At 47.0% G+C, this 15,420-nt stretch overlaps 1 protein-coding gene and 1 non-coding gene across 2 annotated transcripts; one reads left to right on the top strand and one right to left on the bottom strand.

Moving 5' to 3' along the window:
* The first annotated feature begins 5,593 nt into the window (after positions 1-5,593).
* On the top strand, positions 5,594-6,552 carry LOC106988050 (putative vomeronasal receptor-like protein 4). Its single transcript, XM_015086439.3, has one exon. The coding sequence runs from the start codon at positions 5,693-5,695 to the stop codon at positions 6,545-6,547; it is 855 nt and encodes a 284-aa protein (XP_014941925.3). The 5' UTR covers positions 5,594-5,692; the 3' UTR covers positions 6,548-6,552.
* Positions 6,553-14,564: 8,012 nt separating this feature from the next.
* On the bottom strand, positions 14,565-14,658 carry TRNAI-UAU (transfer RNA isoleucine (anticodon UAU)). The gene is made up of 2 exons: positions 14,621-14,658; positions 14,565-14,600 (listed from the first exon to the last, which is right to left on the bottom strand). It is a non-coding gene; the product is annotated as a tRNA-Ile (tRNA).
* Between the last annotated feature and the right edge of the window lie 762 nt (positions 14,659-15,420).

The following is a 15,420-nucleotide window of genomic DNA, read 5'->3' as shown; positions in this document are numbered from 1 at the left end:
ACTCACAACAAACATCATACTCAATGGGGAAAGACTGAAAGCTTAACTATGAGATTAGGAACCAGATAAACATGTCTGCTTTCATCACTTCTATTCAACACAGTACTGGAAATACTAGTCAGGCAACGAAAGGAAATAAAAAGCATCTAAATTGCAAAGGAAGAAATAAAAGTATCCCTGTGAACAGACTATAAAGTTTTATTTGTGAAAAACTCTAAAGACCCCACAAATAATCCTGTTAGAACTAATGGGTATAGCAAAGTTGGAAGACACAAAATCAACACACCAAAATCAGTTATTTCTATATACCAACAATGGACAATACAAAAAAAAGAATTTAAAAACACAATTGCATTTCAAAGACCGTCAAAAAGAACAAAAATACTTAAGAATAATCTTAACCAAAGAGGCAAAAAGTTCATACACTGAACATACAAACAATGCTGAAAGAAATTAAGGAGACATAAATAAGTGGAAAGATATCCCATGTTCATGGATGGGAAAACTTAATATTGTTAAGATGTCAATACTACCCCGAAACCAACAGATTTAATGCAAACCACATCAAACTTCCAATGATGTTTTTCACAGAAACAGCAAAGTACAACCTAAATTTCATATGGAATTTCTAAGTACTCCGAATAGCGAAAAGCCATTTTGGAAAAAGGAAAAAGACAAAGTTAGAGATGTCAGACTTCCTGATTTCAAAACTGATTACAAAGCTATGGCAATCAAACAGTATGGTACTGGACTAAAGACAGACATATAAACCAATGGAATAGAATAGAATAGAGAATGCAGAAATGCACTTTCACATATTTGATCAAAAGATTTCCAACAAGAGTGCCAAGATCATTCAATGGGGAAAGGACAGTTTTTTCGGCAAGTGGTGTTGGGAACACTGGATATCCACATGCAAAAGAAGGAAATGAGACTCTTATCTCACACCACCAACAAAAATTAACTCAAAATGGACCTAAGACCTAACTTTGAGGGCTAACACTATAAAACTTACCAAAAAAATAAAATAAGACAAAACTCCATGACACTGGATTTTGCAATGATTTCTTGGATGTGACTCCAAAAACATAGACAACAAAGAAGACATAGAAAAGATAGACATTTCTCCAAAGAAGACACACAAATGGCCAATAAGCACGAAAAGAGGCTCAACATCACTCAGCAATAGGGAAAAGTAAATAAAAAGCATCCTAGCATACCATTTCATACCCATGAGGATGAGCATTACTAGAGAAAGAAAAATTAAAGCAAAATAATAAGTGTTACACTCAGACCCGGGTCTGGACCATGACCGCAGGACCTGACCTTCTGGGCCACCAACCATTTGCAGGCAAACTTGGAAAAGAAATGAACACACTCAGAAGGGAGCACCTCAGTGAGCTGTATGGACTGACCCAGAGCCCACGACCAGCCCCCAGATCAGGAAGCCAGCACCCCAGGAGTCCCCCTCCTGCTCCTTTCTGGACCCCGTCTATCATGAGGTGGGGGGGGGGGCAGTGGGGATTCTGACCCTGCCCCTCAATGATCTTCTGTTATCAGTGTGGGTGCAGTTTAAACTATTCACGAAGTGAGCACTTGGGATTCTCAGGTGTCTGTTCCTGAGCTGTGGCGACCAGTGGGATATGGGTGGGGTTGGCAGGAGGCCCTAATGAAGTCCGGGGACCCCGGGCCCCCCCCCCCCCAGGGCCCCAGCTGCACCAGCGCTCAGCCTGCAGTGCGTTTACTCTAATTGCATGAGGACGGTTCCCGGCTCCGCAAATTACAGAGCATCAGGGAGAGGGGAGAAGTGGGCCCCGGGGACCCACCTGGTGCACAAGGAGCCCTTGACACTGACATCGTGACCTCAGCGCCTGAGCCAGGGGCACGGGGACTCGGGGAGGTATAACAGGGCCCGGCTGGCGCTGCGGCCAGAACACCCTCTCCCCGAGCAGGGCCGCGTGCAGCTGACGAGGTGGGTACCCCTGGCGGCCACGGGTGGGCGCCGGCCTTGGCTTCGGACACAGGCCGTTGGGGGGCAGGGCGGGGCCGGGCAGGCGCGAGAGGAGAGGAGAGTCGGAGCCGCTCTGCTGGGTCGGTTGTGTGGCAGGAGCGGCCGGGACCCAGGGGGAGGACAGCTGGCCGCCTCCCAGCCCATCGGGAGACGCGGCTTCTCTGTGCTGCACAGGAGGTGAGCCCGGGGGTCCACGCTGAGCCCGAAGCTGCCCCTTCCTCACGTGGGGGGGGGGGGGCGTCAGATGGACGCCCAGGGCGGCTCACCCGGGTGTGCGCGCACGCAGTGACTCTCTGGAGTTTTCTCTCAGCTCGTGTGCACGTCCCCTCCCGGCAGAGGGGCTCTGTGCCCGTTAGTTCTGCCTTTTCGGCACTGGGCACGCTTGCCTGCTCTACTAAGATTTTTTTTATTCTGATGTTTTCCTTTTCCACCCCCCCCCAATGATACAGTACATTATTATAAAGAATTGTTTTTTCTGAAGTGTGGGGACACATAGGAATACTAATAGTCATTTTTAGAAAATGATTCTTTAATACTTTCTGGGCACTGACATAGCACCAAATCCTGAGCTCGTTTACTCCTGAACTACAGAGTACAAAGGATCATCCCTAGTTTTTACGGGTGAGAGTTCTTGGGCTTGGAGAGGCCAAGTTACATGCCCCAAGTCACCCAGACAGGAGCTGGGAAGGCCGTAGTAAACTCAGATCGCAAAACTTGTTCTTGTGACCAGCGGTTGCCCTACTCGGATGGAACCATACTTCTCCGGCATCTGGAACGTGCATAAGCGTCCCTACCATTTTCTACAAAACACAGGCACACAAATACGAAACAGAGCCAACCTTGACTTAACTAAAGTCACACAGACTGCATTTTGTTCATTCGCAAATGATACAAGTAAGAAGTGGGTGAAAGCTGATTCACAGCTGTTTGTGCAGAAGCGGTGAGGAGGACATTCATGTCTTTGCCTAATCAATGTGCAGCGTGACTGGACTTTCGTCCACTCAGTGACAATGTCCACAGTGATAAGGGACCATTAAAGTCTACTGAGCTTGGAAAGATTAGAAATCTGAGTCTCCTGTAGAATGTTAAAGCCGATCTTCTCGTGTGGGGGGAGAAAAAAAATCTTAAGACGTTCATTCTTTTTTTAAAAAAATTTTTTTAGGGGCGCCTGGGTGGCTCAGTCGGTTGAGCGTCCGACTTCAGCTCAGGTCACGATCTCACGGTCCGTGAGTTCGAGCCCCGCGTCGGGCTCTGGGCTGACGGCTCAGAGCCTGGAGCCTGCTTCTGATTCTGTGTCTCCCTCTCTCTCTGTCCCTCCCCCGTCCATGCTCTGTCTCTCTCTGTCTCAAAAATAAATAAAAACGTTAAAAAAAATTTTTTTAACATGTATTTATTTTTGAGAGACAGAGAGAGACAGCGTGTGAGCGGGGGAGGGGCAGAGAGCGAGGGAGACACAGAATCTGAAGCGGGCTCCGGGCTCTGAGCTGTCAGCCCAGAGCCCGACGCAGGGCTTGACCCCATGAACCGTGAGATCGTGACCGGAGCTGAAGTCGGACGCTCAACCGACTGAGCCTCCCAGGCGCCCCTAAGTCATTCATTCTATTCATTAACAATGTGATTTTGAATTAGTAAACAAATGTTCTTGTCATCCAAAGCTCTATTATGTAATGTACCTTTCATTTATGAAGCTGGAAGCCATATTGACTTAACTGAGGCAGGGGAACAAATAAATTAATCTTTAAGGAAAAAAGAAGCTTGTGAGAGCTTATTAAAATATATATATGTAACCTCCGTCTCCAGTGCCCTCCAGATCATATATGTGTGCAGCTTTTCCAGTCTACTTGGGATGCCCTTCAGAAAAGCCAAGACAAATTCTTTCTTTCAAAATCTGTTATCGGTGTTTCAGAGAGTAGAGAGGTGTATCGAGGCGGGGCGGGCAGGGGGGGTGGTTGGAATCCAGGCAGAAGTAGGTAGACACAGAGATGCGGGAAGGAGAAATGTATCATAATGTACAGGTCTCCCAAAGGATGACCGATGTCATTCACTAAATCAAGGGAGGCTCTGACATTCAACTCACTTACCCATCTGAGGACACACTGAAGTCCCTTCTGAACGTGCTATCCGACGTGGATTGACTTCTCCATCTCAACCATCTCTCCAAAGTGGCTCATGAACCCGTCTGTGCGATTACCAGGCAGTTTTACAGGCATAACCATACGCCTCATTTCATCCTATATTCATAAACAACTTTTTGAGCGGTTGAAAGCCGATACCGTGCTGGGTCCCGTAGGTACTCGGTGCGCAGACAGCACCCTCTCAAGTGCTCCGCTCCCCAGTGAAGGAAAGAAACAGGTAAGGGGCGAAGGCAGTTCAGAAGTGAATTTGGTGAGAAGGACAGGAGGCCAGATTGTGGAGGGCAGACACATTTAGAAGGAGGTTGACAGGTGAAGCCACGTACGGTTTGCAAGAAGTGAAGCAGAAGGAAGATTGATGTTTCAAGATCTCATTTCGACTACGATGTAGAAAGAGAATAAACAGAGAGAGTGATGAGCGGGTTCTGTAAATCACAACGTGAGACAGTGGTGGAACCTAGGCCCGCAGGGTGGGGGCATTTCTGATTGAGAAAATCACCACGTTTGACAAAGGGGACGAGGCTGAGTCCGCACGACGTGAGCCTTTGGCTGGATCCCATGGGGCCAAATCTATTTCTCTGATGAATTGCTGGGTGAATTTTCCTTTTTATTTTGATTTGCTTTTTGATTTTGCCCTCAGGAGAAGTGGAGAGTGGGACCTGCACAGGCAGGGAGGGGGGCAGGGGGGTATCCCACCCATCTGGAAAGTCCGGAACACCAAGGTCACCAGAGTTAGCCCCCCTTGAGGAAAGGGGACCGGGCTTTCCTACCGCCCTTGGAGGAAGTGAACAAGCCACTAGACTCCCCTGTGTAAACACTCTCATTTAGCCAAGTACAATTCTTTGGAGACACTGCCACTATTAGCCCAGTATTCACAGTATCAGAGCAGCGGTAAGTGTGCTCGGGGAAGATCACCTGGGGGGTGGCGAGGCGGGGCAGGGGGTGGGGAGGGAGCACCAGCACACTCCTAAACAGTGAGATCATGTATTGGGAAGGGGTAGTGAAGGAGGAGGCATCCAAATGATACTCAGCATTACGGCTTGGAAATTGACTGAGTGCTGTGGCCCTTCGCTGAGCTGCTGCCCGGGAAGCATATTGCCACGGCCACTTGATACACGAGGGGTACGTGTGCAGGGATAGAAGGACCTCTGGGAATGGCAGGGGGACGCTCTAGCGTGGGTTATACGAGAGATGTTTAGGCTGGATGTTTAAATTATAGGTGTCACCATCTTCATATCAACGGACACGGGAGAAAAAAGAAGAGAGAGCGGAGAATGAGACCGGAGACATGCGAGTGACAGAACCATATACGTCTACACACTTCGGAACTGAAAGTGTCCTTTTCGCTGGAGTAGACCCAGAAAAGCCCGGACCTAAACTATGTCATCTTTACTTCTTCGTGTCTCTCCCAAGCCCTTCCTAGTTGTGTGCGTGAAGTCAGAAGATGATTTGGAGTAAGCTCATCCGGGGAATAACCTTGCTTTCTCTTACTGGACCCGGAATTGTGGGGAACCTCTTTCTATTTGCGGGACATGTGTCCGCTTTTCTCATGGGACCCGAGAAAAAACCCATACACCTTATCCTCGCCCAACTGGCTTTTGCAAATACGATCATTATTTGTACCAAAGGGAGCAAAGATATCACCGTATCTTTTCATCTCAGAAATGGCCTAGGCACTGCTACTTGCAAAACTGTGTTTTATCTGGGGAGAGTGGCCCGTGGCCTGTCAATGTGCACCACCTGTCTCCTCAGCGTGGTCCAGGCCATCACCATCAGCCCCAGGACCTCCTCGTGGAGAAAGCTCAAGCCCCACACCGCGTGGCAAGTGCTCCCCTCTCTCCTCCTCTTCTGGATCTTGAATTCCCTGATAAGCTCCAACTTGCTCTCCTACATCACAGCCGCCCAGAGCACGAACGGGTCCGGGATCACACCGTCTGGCTCCCACCCCTATTGCCATATGCTGCCCTCTGGGCTGATCGTCAGGTGGCTCTTCCTGACTCTCATGGCGCTGCGGGACATCATCTCCCAGAGCCTCATGGGCTGGAGCAGCGGGTACATGGCTTTCGGTCTGTGCAAGCATCGCCAGAGTGTGCTCCACCTGCGGAGCTCCAGATTCCAGAGAAATTCCAGCCCAGAGACGAGAGCTATGCGGAGTGCCCTCCTCCTCATGGCCTGCTTCCTTCTCTTTTATTGGGCAGACTTCATTTTCTCCTTCTGCATCGGCTCCTTCTTGACCAATGACCACACGGTGTTAAATATGAAACTGTTTCTAACGCTCGGTTACGCCAGTCTCAGCCCCTTTGTGCCGATCAGCAGGGCCTCCCACCGGCCTCCCCGCCGGAGTGCCCGCCTACATGTGGGGAAAGTACACCCTGCACCACCTCCACCAGGAGCGGAGCGTTAGATTCGTGTTAGGGATCGCTTCTGCCTTCGTGCATCAGAGCATCAGATCACTCGAGGCTTCTACGAGCAGATTTACTTTTTGCTTTAAAGAGAGGCCCCGTACTGGGCAATCGGGGGCTTGTTCGGGTGTTGCAGGAAGTGGGAAAGAGATTCTTTCCAGCCTTCGGTTCCGCCAGCGCTGTCACGTGGCTCTGACGTTCTTGCCTGAGCAATTATTGCCGTTCCTTCAATATGTAGTCAGCACGCAAAGCACGGTGCCCACACACACACACGCACACACGCACACACATCCCCTCAGGGGCTGTGTTCCCCAAAGCCCTGGCCCCCAGTGCTGCACTACGTGCACGGCGTGTGTGTGTGTGTGTGTGTGTGTGAAAGTGAATAAAGGAAACCCCAGTTTAGAATGCAGCACGCCCCTCCTCCTCGCCAAGGAGGACCCCGCCGCGCCCGGAAATGACGCACTAACCACGCTTGCAGCCAAGGAGAGACCTCCGCGGCCTCAAACTCTCGTTCTTCTCCAGTGAACTTCTGTGCACATCAATCCTCCCCGGTTTGCTCCTAAAACCTGATGAAGCCAGCCTGCCCCTTGTCTCTCCGGACGTGCCGCTGGTGTTTCCACAGTTTGCTGGTCCCGCGTTGTGATTCCTGGCTTTCCCCACATCAGCCCATTTTGCTAATAAAATAACCGGCCGTTTTGATTTTTGAGGTCGCCATCCCTTGGTGTCGGAGAAGTGGGATCCAGCGAAGACCCCTCACAGCTCCAGGGCTGGCGAGCAAACAGGTGCCAACACCCACCGAGCCCACTGAGCTCACTGCTTTCTCCCAAGCCTGGAGTGTGAGGTCAGTTTTCTCCTGCACTCCAGCTCTGCCCTCCTTGCATTTCGAGCTCTCCAGGCTTCAGGTGGAATCTACTTAAGAGCCTCGTCCTCTTGGTTTTTATAAAGGCGTCACTTTTCCCGATGAGTACTCTTTTGTTTCTGTTTTCTGGAGCTTCCTTCAGCCACCCGCCCTGTTCAAAAGGGGAGAAAACACATTGACTGCTGGTGTTTTACAACGGCTATCACAAGACAGGGTCCTCATAACCACGACATCTTAGCGAATCCAGAGGTCAGATCGGTTCCGTCTACCTGGTCCCGGGGCCCGGCTCTTGTGCCTTTCTGGGGAAATGGGTGAACTTTTGAATAATGTGGAATCACAGAAACCACTCTGAGGAATGTTCCAACTGGATAAGATCACTTAAGAAGGGCAGTTACAAGCAAAGGCTTCAAAATCCAGAAAACAGCTTCATTGCCAAAAAGCTGATAAAAAACGAAGAGACATGGGGTCCCTGGGTGGCTCAGTGGGTTAAGCGGCCGACTTCGGCTCAGGTCATGATCTCACCATTCATGGGTTCAAGCTCTGTGTCCGGCCTGGAGCCTCCTTCGGATTCTGTGTCTCCCTCTCTCTCTGCCCCTCCCCTGCTTGTGCTCTGTCTCTCTCCCTCAAAAATAAATAAATGTTAAAAAAAATTATTGTTTTTTTAATATTAACTTTATTGTCAAATTGGTTTCCACACAACACCCAGTGCTCATCCTAAAGGTGCCCTCCTTCATGCCCCGCCCCTCCCCTCCCCTCCCTCCCACCCCCATCAACCCTCAGTGTATTCTCAGTAAATTTTTTTTTTTAAATGAAAAAGATACAAGAGGTACCTGATTCAAAAGATTGACCTACTTTTGCTTACTGCTCCCTTCACCCTCCTTGAGTTCTCACTCTACTAATCTGCTGTCTGAACTGCACTGACAGGACCATGAACCAAAGTCGGCCAAATTAATCACCTTATAGACACCCCCACATCTGCTTTCCACGGTCGCACTTGGGCCCCTCCCAGAACTGACAGAACTGAGGGATTTTCTGGTAAATACGTTATTCGCTTCAACAATCAAGCTGAATCTCCGGTAGATAACAGCGTCTGCAGAGGGGATCCTGGAAGCCAGTGTTTGATTGGTAAATGGTAAAAAAAAAAAAAAAAAAAAAGTAACTGAAGGTTAAAAAAATGGTTAAAAAATGGTAAATGAAGGTAAAAAAAATGGTTAAAAAAAAAAGTTCTTACCAGAAACAGCTTTTCTGAATCTCTGTCTATAGTGCCCAGTTGAAAAAGGAAAATTACATTTCACATTGTCCCTCCTTCCAAATCCAAACCCATTGGTTATTGCCTTCCTCATTCTTATTTTATGTTCTGAGGAGTTGTGGCTTCCGGCCTCTCTGCTTGAGGCTCGTTGGCTCTTTCTTTGGCTGCCTTGGGGAGTGGGTCTGGATCTCGGGAAGGTAGCATCCTGTGCAACCTCTTTGGGGCCCCCACTTACATTCAGAGGGGGTTATTCAATACTGCCAGAAATATTTACTGTTTGTTCAAGCTGAAGACTGACAGCATATTTAAAAGAATTTTCTTTTAAGTAGATCTGTGGCCGAAACGTTGGCCAGATTGGAAGCTGATGGTCAGAGCCCGATAGGAATTCTTGAAAGCCTCCCCCACCCCACATTAAAATTAGAACTATGTACCCAGAAAGAAGCACATGGTGCATCCTGAGGCTGGAGATACGGATCTGTGATGTCATTTAAGTTACGACCCGGTTCTTTGACAAATTGAGAGCAATCGCCCTGATCTTACAACTCTTGTAAAATGAGAAACCGTTCTAGAGACAGTTCAAGTTCTCGCCCCGTTCGTGCCTACCAGCCCAAACCTTCCCTATTTATCTCAAAAGGCTTATAACCTCTTCAAGAAATCTTATCTACATCATCCCCAATTCCTAAGACTGAAGGAAAACAGGGCCAGGCGGCAGGCCTTTTAAAAATACAAATGGCTGTGGGAGCCCCCTTGTCACAAATCTACCCACAGCCGCCATGAGGTTACTTGTCAAGGACGAATACAAATCCTTGGTGTCCTCTCCACAAATATTAGTAGAAAAAGTGTCACCGCCATCTGAGCAGTTAAGCTCAATTTATTCCATCTGCCAAAAGAGTTTGGATCCAGCCATTCGCTTATGAACTAGTGAGTTTTGCCTCGTTATACACGCCTCATGGCTTAAAACTTTAGAACAATAAGGTCTCCTCATCTATCTGTACACTCTTCATCTGTACGTATGTGGTGTTTTCTACCTCCAGATAGTACTAGCAAAATTAATTTGTAAAAGAGGATTAAGAAGAGCACTTAGCGAAATCATCAGAAATATAATAGAAACTTAACCTGGGTGTTTTTTCAGTTCACATGATCTAGGATCAATCTATAATAAATAAAAGCTGTCTGAAGTTTGTGGATTTAACTAGAAGAGACGTTTTTAGAGTTGCCAGCATTAAATAGAATACTTTTATTCTCTCTGGGTTTACTACAAATGAAATAAGTTCATGTTTCCTCCGTTACAGAATTTGTCGGCAAGAAAAAGAACTTAAAAATGATGGTTAGCTGGTTAATGTCTTGTGAAATGTTCATAACTAAACCTAAACATAATTAAGAGCAAATGAATTAAGTAGATGTAAGGTAAAAGTACATAAGTTTTTCAGCAATATTTATGTCTATTAAAAAAATCTTTTTGGTAACTTAAAACCTTAGATTTTCGCTAAGTTAAATGAGATGATAGTCATTAAACATCTAGATCATTTCCAAATAAGATAAAATACTGAAGCATTACTTATTGAACATAGGTTCATCTACCTATGGCTTCTCATTACGGAGAAACTAAAAGATATTTGGATATGTTGGTGCTACGTTGGAAAATTTTAAAAGGCATATGCTTCTAGAAATTATGAAACGTATTCATAAATTTCCCAATCTATAGAATGCTGGTGTAATGGTTCGCAATTGCTTACTGTTTGGTTTTCACTAGAAATGAAGATTTCTAAAAGTTAAGCATTCTAACAATATATGTAATGAAAGCTACTAGAAATAGTTCAACATGGCAAGGAAAATATGATGTGGGTGTTTGCGTTTTGTGGGGCTTGTTTGTTTGTTTGGGGTTTTTTGGTTTGCTTTCTAGTTTTTTGTTTTGGGTAAGAATAGGAAGGAGGAATGAAGGTGCATTTTTGTTGAGAGAAATGAGTGTACTTTTGTCCTAAAGTAAAGCCTGTTATTTCTGAATGGGAAAGAGAACAAGAGATGAACTAAAACGGACATAGAATGTTGTAGAAGGTTTATGAAAAAGGAATCTTGGGAAAGGAATTTTGCATGTGATCAAGCTGGATAAGATTGAATGAATTTGTTAAAGGGTTGTTTTTTTTTTTTTCTTAAGCTTTCATAGTAACCGTGCACTGATGTAAAACTAGAACTTAATTTTCTTTCGTCTGTTAAAAAGACAAAGTTTATTGAACTATTGGTCTGCTCTTGGTAAGAGATCATAAAAGGGTTTTTTTTATCATTTAAAGTTATCTGCCTAGAAAATTCTATGTTTTGCCAAAATATTTTCCTGTGTTTATCAGGTCTTTGATTACTTAGGAAAATAGAGCCTTCTCAATATTAGAAGAGCTGATTTTTGCTAACAACTGTGTAAGCCCCTGTATTTCCCTTTAAAATCTTTTGCTGACACTTGGATTAAATAGATAACAAAGTATTGCTTCACAGTGACCTATGATCCTATTTGATCAAGTGCTTTAAAATCTTTTTTGATACTTTTCTCAAACTTCCCCAAATCAAATTCTAAATGAATCTTTTGACCTGGAAGAAACGCTGAGATTATTTCCAGAGTTTTGATATTCTGACTCTTGATTTCAGCTCAGGTCACGATCTCATGGTTCGTGGGATCGAGCTCCTGGACGGGCTCTGCAGCGAGAGCTCGAAGCCTGCTTGGGATTCCCTCTCCCCCTCTCTCTCACTGCCCCTCCCCTTCCTACGATCCTGCTCTCTCTCTCTCTCTCTCAAAATAAATAAATAAGCTAAAGAAAAAAATGTTTTTAATGATTTTAAATGATTCTAGGGTCAGGCCACTGCCCAGATATCACACTCTGGAGGATGGCGAGCTGGCATCATAAACAGAAACCTACGGTACAGAAGTGGCCGCTAAAAATACTTGTCTTATCTGTGACAAACGCCAGAGGCTCTGCTGACTAACATATTAAAAATTGGTCTTCTTTAGTGAAATTTGTCCTTGTTAATTAATTAGGATATCAGAAATGTGGTCTTAGTAGGTAAATTAGTTGTGCCCAAGAACTGTGAATTAGATATTTAAGAGATAGCATCCAAAGATAATAAGAGTTAAAGGAGCCCTGTGGTCTGTTCTGGTTTTCCTGACTCTGATAGAAGTTTGGCTGAATTCTGCCTCTGAAAAATTATTGCATATGCCTCAGGCTAACTTTTCATGAAAAGTAGTTTTGGGGGGGGCGCGGGCTGGGGATCAGGTTGGTGGTTGACAGAGGTGGAAGGTGGGGGTGGGCAAAATGGGTTAAGGAAGTTAAAAGCTACAAATTTCCAGCTATAAAATAAATGAGTCATGGGGATGTAATGTACAGAATAGCGACTATAGTTAATTCTTCATTGCATATATGGAAGTTGCTAAGAGAGGGAATCATCAAAGTACTTATCAAGGAAAAACACTGCACCTATGTATGGTAATGGATGTTCACTAGACTTATTGGGGTGGCCATTTTGCAATATACACAACTATTGAATCATTATGTTGCACATCTGAAATGAACTCACTGTTGTCTGTCAATTATACCTGAGTTTTTTAAAGGTAGTTTTGGAGCTACACAAGCAAGAAAACAACAACAAAAACACAGGAACTTCGCTGAACTTACAGAACAGATCTGATGACTCTTTCCTGCTTGCTTCCCAATAGATGATCATATACGTGGAGAATTTCGTCGCAGATCTGCTATCATGACAGCTTAGCGTGTTGGGGAGAGTAGCTAACCACTCTCTCCTTTCTTCTGTAGCTGCCTACCAACATCTAGCAAAACATTCCAGGTTGAGTATCACCAGAGTGGTTTCGATAGCATCACAACAGTTCTTTATGGAAATAACCGCTTACCATTGAGGACACAACTCACTTTTCAAAACATACTTATTGGGCAGATGTTCAATAAGATCTGATGAGGAAAGCAAAGGCCGGCAGAAAGTAACAAAAAATGAATTATCTGACAACACGTGGCCCACTGATGCGCATTGGAGACACGCAGAGCATGACATGCCTACAGCTTCTCATGACTCATGCTTTACTAGACAATAAAGGGTAACCCTATCTTGACAAATGCCACCCCTCCAAGATCCTGTAAATCTCACTTTCAACACACACCAAGTCCTTGGAGACTTACTTATCCCTCACCCCCACTAACTAAAAAGTATATAATCAGTCACTCCTCACAACCCCTGCGTAGCTCTTTCTGCCCACAGGTCCTGTCCCTGTGCTTTAATAAAAAGCAACTTTTTGCACCATGAGACATCTTGACCATCATGCGGCCGACTGAATGGAGGCAGAGACCAAAGAATTGAATTAGGATGCTAGACCTGGGAAGAAAAATGATCCAAATCTTGAAAATAAGGCCAAAAGATTACAGAATATCCTTTCAAAATTATATTAGAGCATGTTCAACATGCCCACCTAAGGGGCAACCGATTTTCTCGGATATTGCTACTCTAGGGCTTAGACTCCGTAAAGTTAAATGTTATCCTGCAGAAGACTGATTAATTTCAAATGATTCTTGTCCAGCAGAAATGCAACTAGTTTCTGTCTTTTGGAAAATAACCCCAAAGATTATACTTTTTGCTGTTCTGTGGGACATTAGCTAGTTTTTCACTCAATTTTGCAATATTATCTGAGCATTCTTTTTTTTCCCCACTGATAATGCATTTACCAGTCTCTTCTACTGTCACTTGAACTAGTTTACTATACTGTCCATTTCCTCATTAACAACCTAAATAAATCTCTGCCATTTAATCTCCATAGATACTTGAAGATTAGACTTTGACAGTCTCCAAGGTACTCTGGTGGCTTAGCAAAAGCTATGAAGTGTGAAAGTGTCCATTTTTATTATTATTATCTGGTGCTTTCCTGGATGGGACTTCCCTACGCTTCCCCAGGAAGACCACTCTGTGACTGTACAATGTCCAGACGCATGCAGGACACGTTTAGGAATCCAGATCTCAAGGGAGAGTTCTCTGGGCTCCGTTTCATTCCATGTACTATTTTCTGCAACCTGTTGTGGGTGGAACATACATGCGCTCAGGTTTGGGATAATCTTGACAGCTGGGAAAAGTACTCCAAATTACCTAGTTCAATTTACCCTTTGGGGCAGAGTGAGGAGGTGTGATAAGATCCATGACCAGGTGGGCTTCTTGTTTCATGGGGGCGGGGCGGGGGGAAGCCGCATATTTCTAAGTCAAGATCACTACCTACTGCCTACCTACCTCGTGCACAGCAATCTGCTTATTCCTGCAATGTTGGTCTGCAGATTTCTGGTTTCTGGATGTCATCGTCGCTCGGCCTGTTCCAGGCCCAGACAGCTGGATAATATGGGGATGCCAGGTTCTGCTTCTCAGGTGACCAGAGCTGCTCAACCTTCCATGGTTGTTGGTTCATCAGGGTAAAGTGTGGGGGGGCGGGGGGATACTAGAGGTGATGCTGTCTTCAGAAATCAGAAATCAGCATCTCATTGTTCCCCGAAGCTGGAAGTTTCATCGGGCAGGAAATGTCTCACTTCTGAGTTCCCTCTAATGGAGTTCAGGGCTCGTCACAGCAGGCAAGTTGCTCAGCACTTTCTAAGTATGTGCCGGGGGCTCCCCAGGAGCCATCGTCTTTAGAGCAAAGCGGGAAGGGGGTGCAGAAAGGGCAGGGTGGGGCTAAAGAGAGAAGCTAAGTCACCGCAGCACAACAGACTCGGTCTGTAAACCCTTCTTCACATTGTTCTGTCTCAAAAGCGCGAAGGAGAACCGGAAGGATACTTGCTATCGAACAAATTCAAACACATCGAAGACGGTGGGATGTGGTCCCCAAAGGCCTAGGGAGGCAGGAAAGGGTCTCTCCGGAGGGAGGCCGCCTCTGGGCGGAAAACGATGCTCCAGGTGAGGATCGAACTCACAACCTCGGCATCACCCGCACACATACTGCTGTATAAGTACCGCGCGCTAACCGATTGCGCCACTGGAGCACCTGCTCCTCACTTCCGGTCGCTAGCTACACGGCCTACGCAGGGGCGTCCGCCGGCGGGAAGCGAGCCCAGCCTGCGCGTCCCCCGCTGTCCCCGCGCGCCCAGGCGAAGCGGGTTCCTCTGCCACCCCGCCCGGGGCCCGAAGGCGCGGAGGGCGCTCTGCTCGCGGAAACGACGGCGGCGGCTGCTTCCAGGGACACACAGGTGCACGCGCTCGGGCGACCCCGACGGGCCCCCCAGGACCGCGCTCCACGCGCAGGGCTGGCCGGTGGCGGGGGGTGGGGGGTGGGAGGCGCACCTCCCCCCCCCCCCCCCCGCGGTGTCCCAGCACCTGGTGGACACCCGAGGATGCTCGCGGCCGCCAGAGGGCGCGTGCGGGGCTGCCCGCTGCAGCCGAGTGACCCGCGACCTGTCGCCGGATCCCGCGGCTCCTCCCACCCCCGGCATCCCTCCCCGGGACAGGACATGGGAACTGCCCGGGACAAACAGCCGGAACAGGTCCAAGACTGGCTCCCCCAAGTTCCCGGTGTCCCAATGCCACGTTCAACTAGGTTTTCAAAATATCTAACTACGTTAAAGACCTCAGAGCTAGGAGAGTTGTGACATGAGTGGTTGGAGGGAGGGGCTAGCTCCAGGTTGTGTGTGTGTGTGTGTGTGTGTGTGTGTGTGTGTGTGTGTGTCTTTACGTTTACCCGGAGTGCGGGGTCTTTCTTGGGGGTGGGTGACGTGGGAGACAGATTATGTAGAGCTAGCCGGCCGTTT

This window comes from Acinonyx jubatus, chromosome B2, assembly GCF_027475565.1.
Source record: "Acinonyx jubatus isolate Ajub_Pintada_27869175 chromosome B2, VMU_Ajub_asm_v1.0, whole genome shotgun sequence".
Lineage (NCBI taxonomy): Eukaryota > Metazoa > Chordata > Mammalia > Carnivora > Felidae > Acinonyx > Acinonyx jubatus.
The sequence above is the reverse complement of the archived record's forward strand: the minus strand, read 5'-3'. Positions and strand labels throughout refer to the sequence as shown.

Excerpts from the sequence above, each read along its gene's own strand:
- LOC106988050 (XM_015086439.3), top strand. The coding sequence starts at position 5,693 with ATGGGACCCGAGAAAAAACCCATACACCTTATCCTCGCCCAACTGGCT.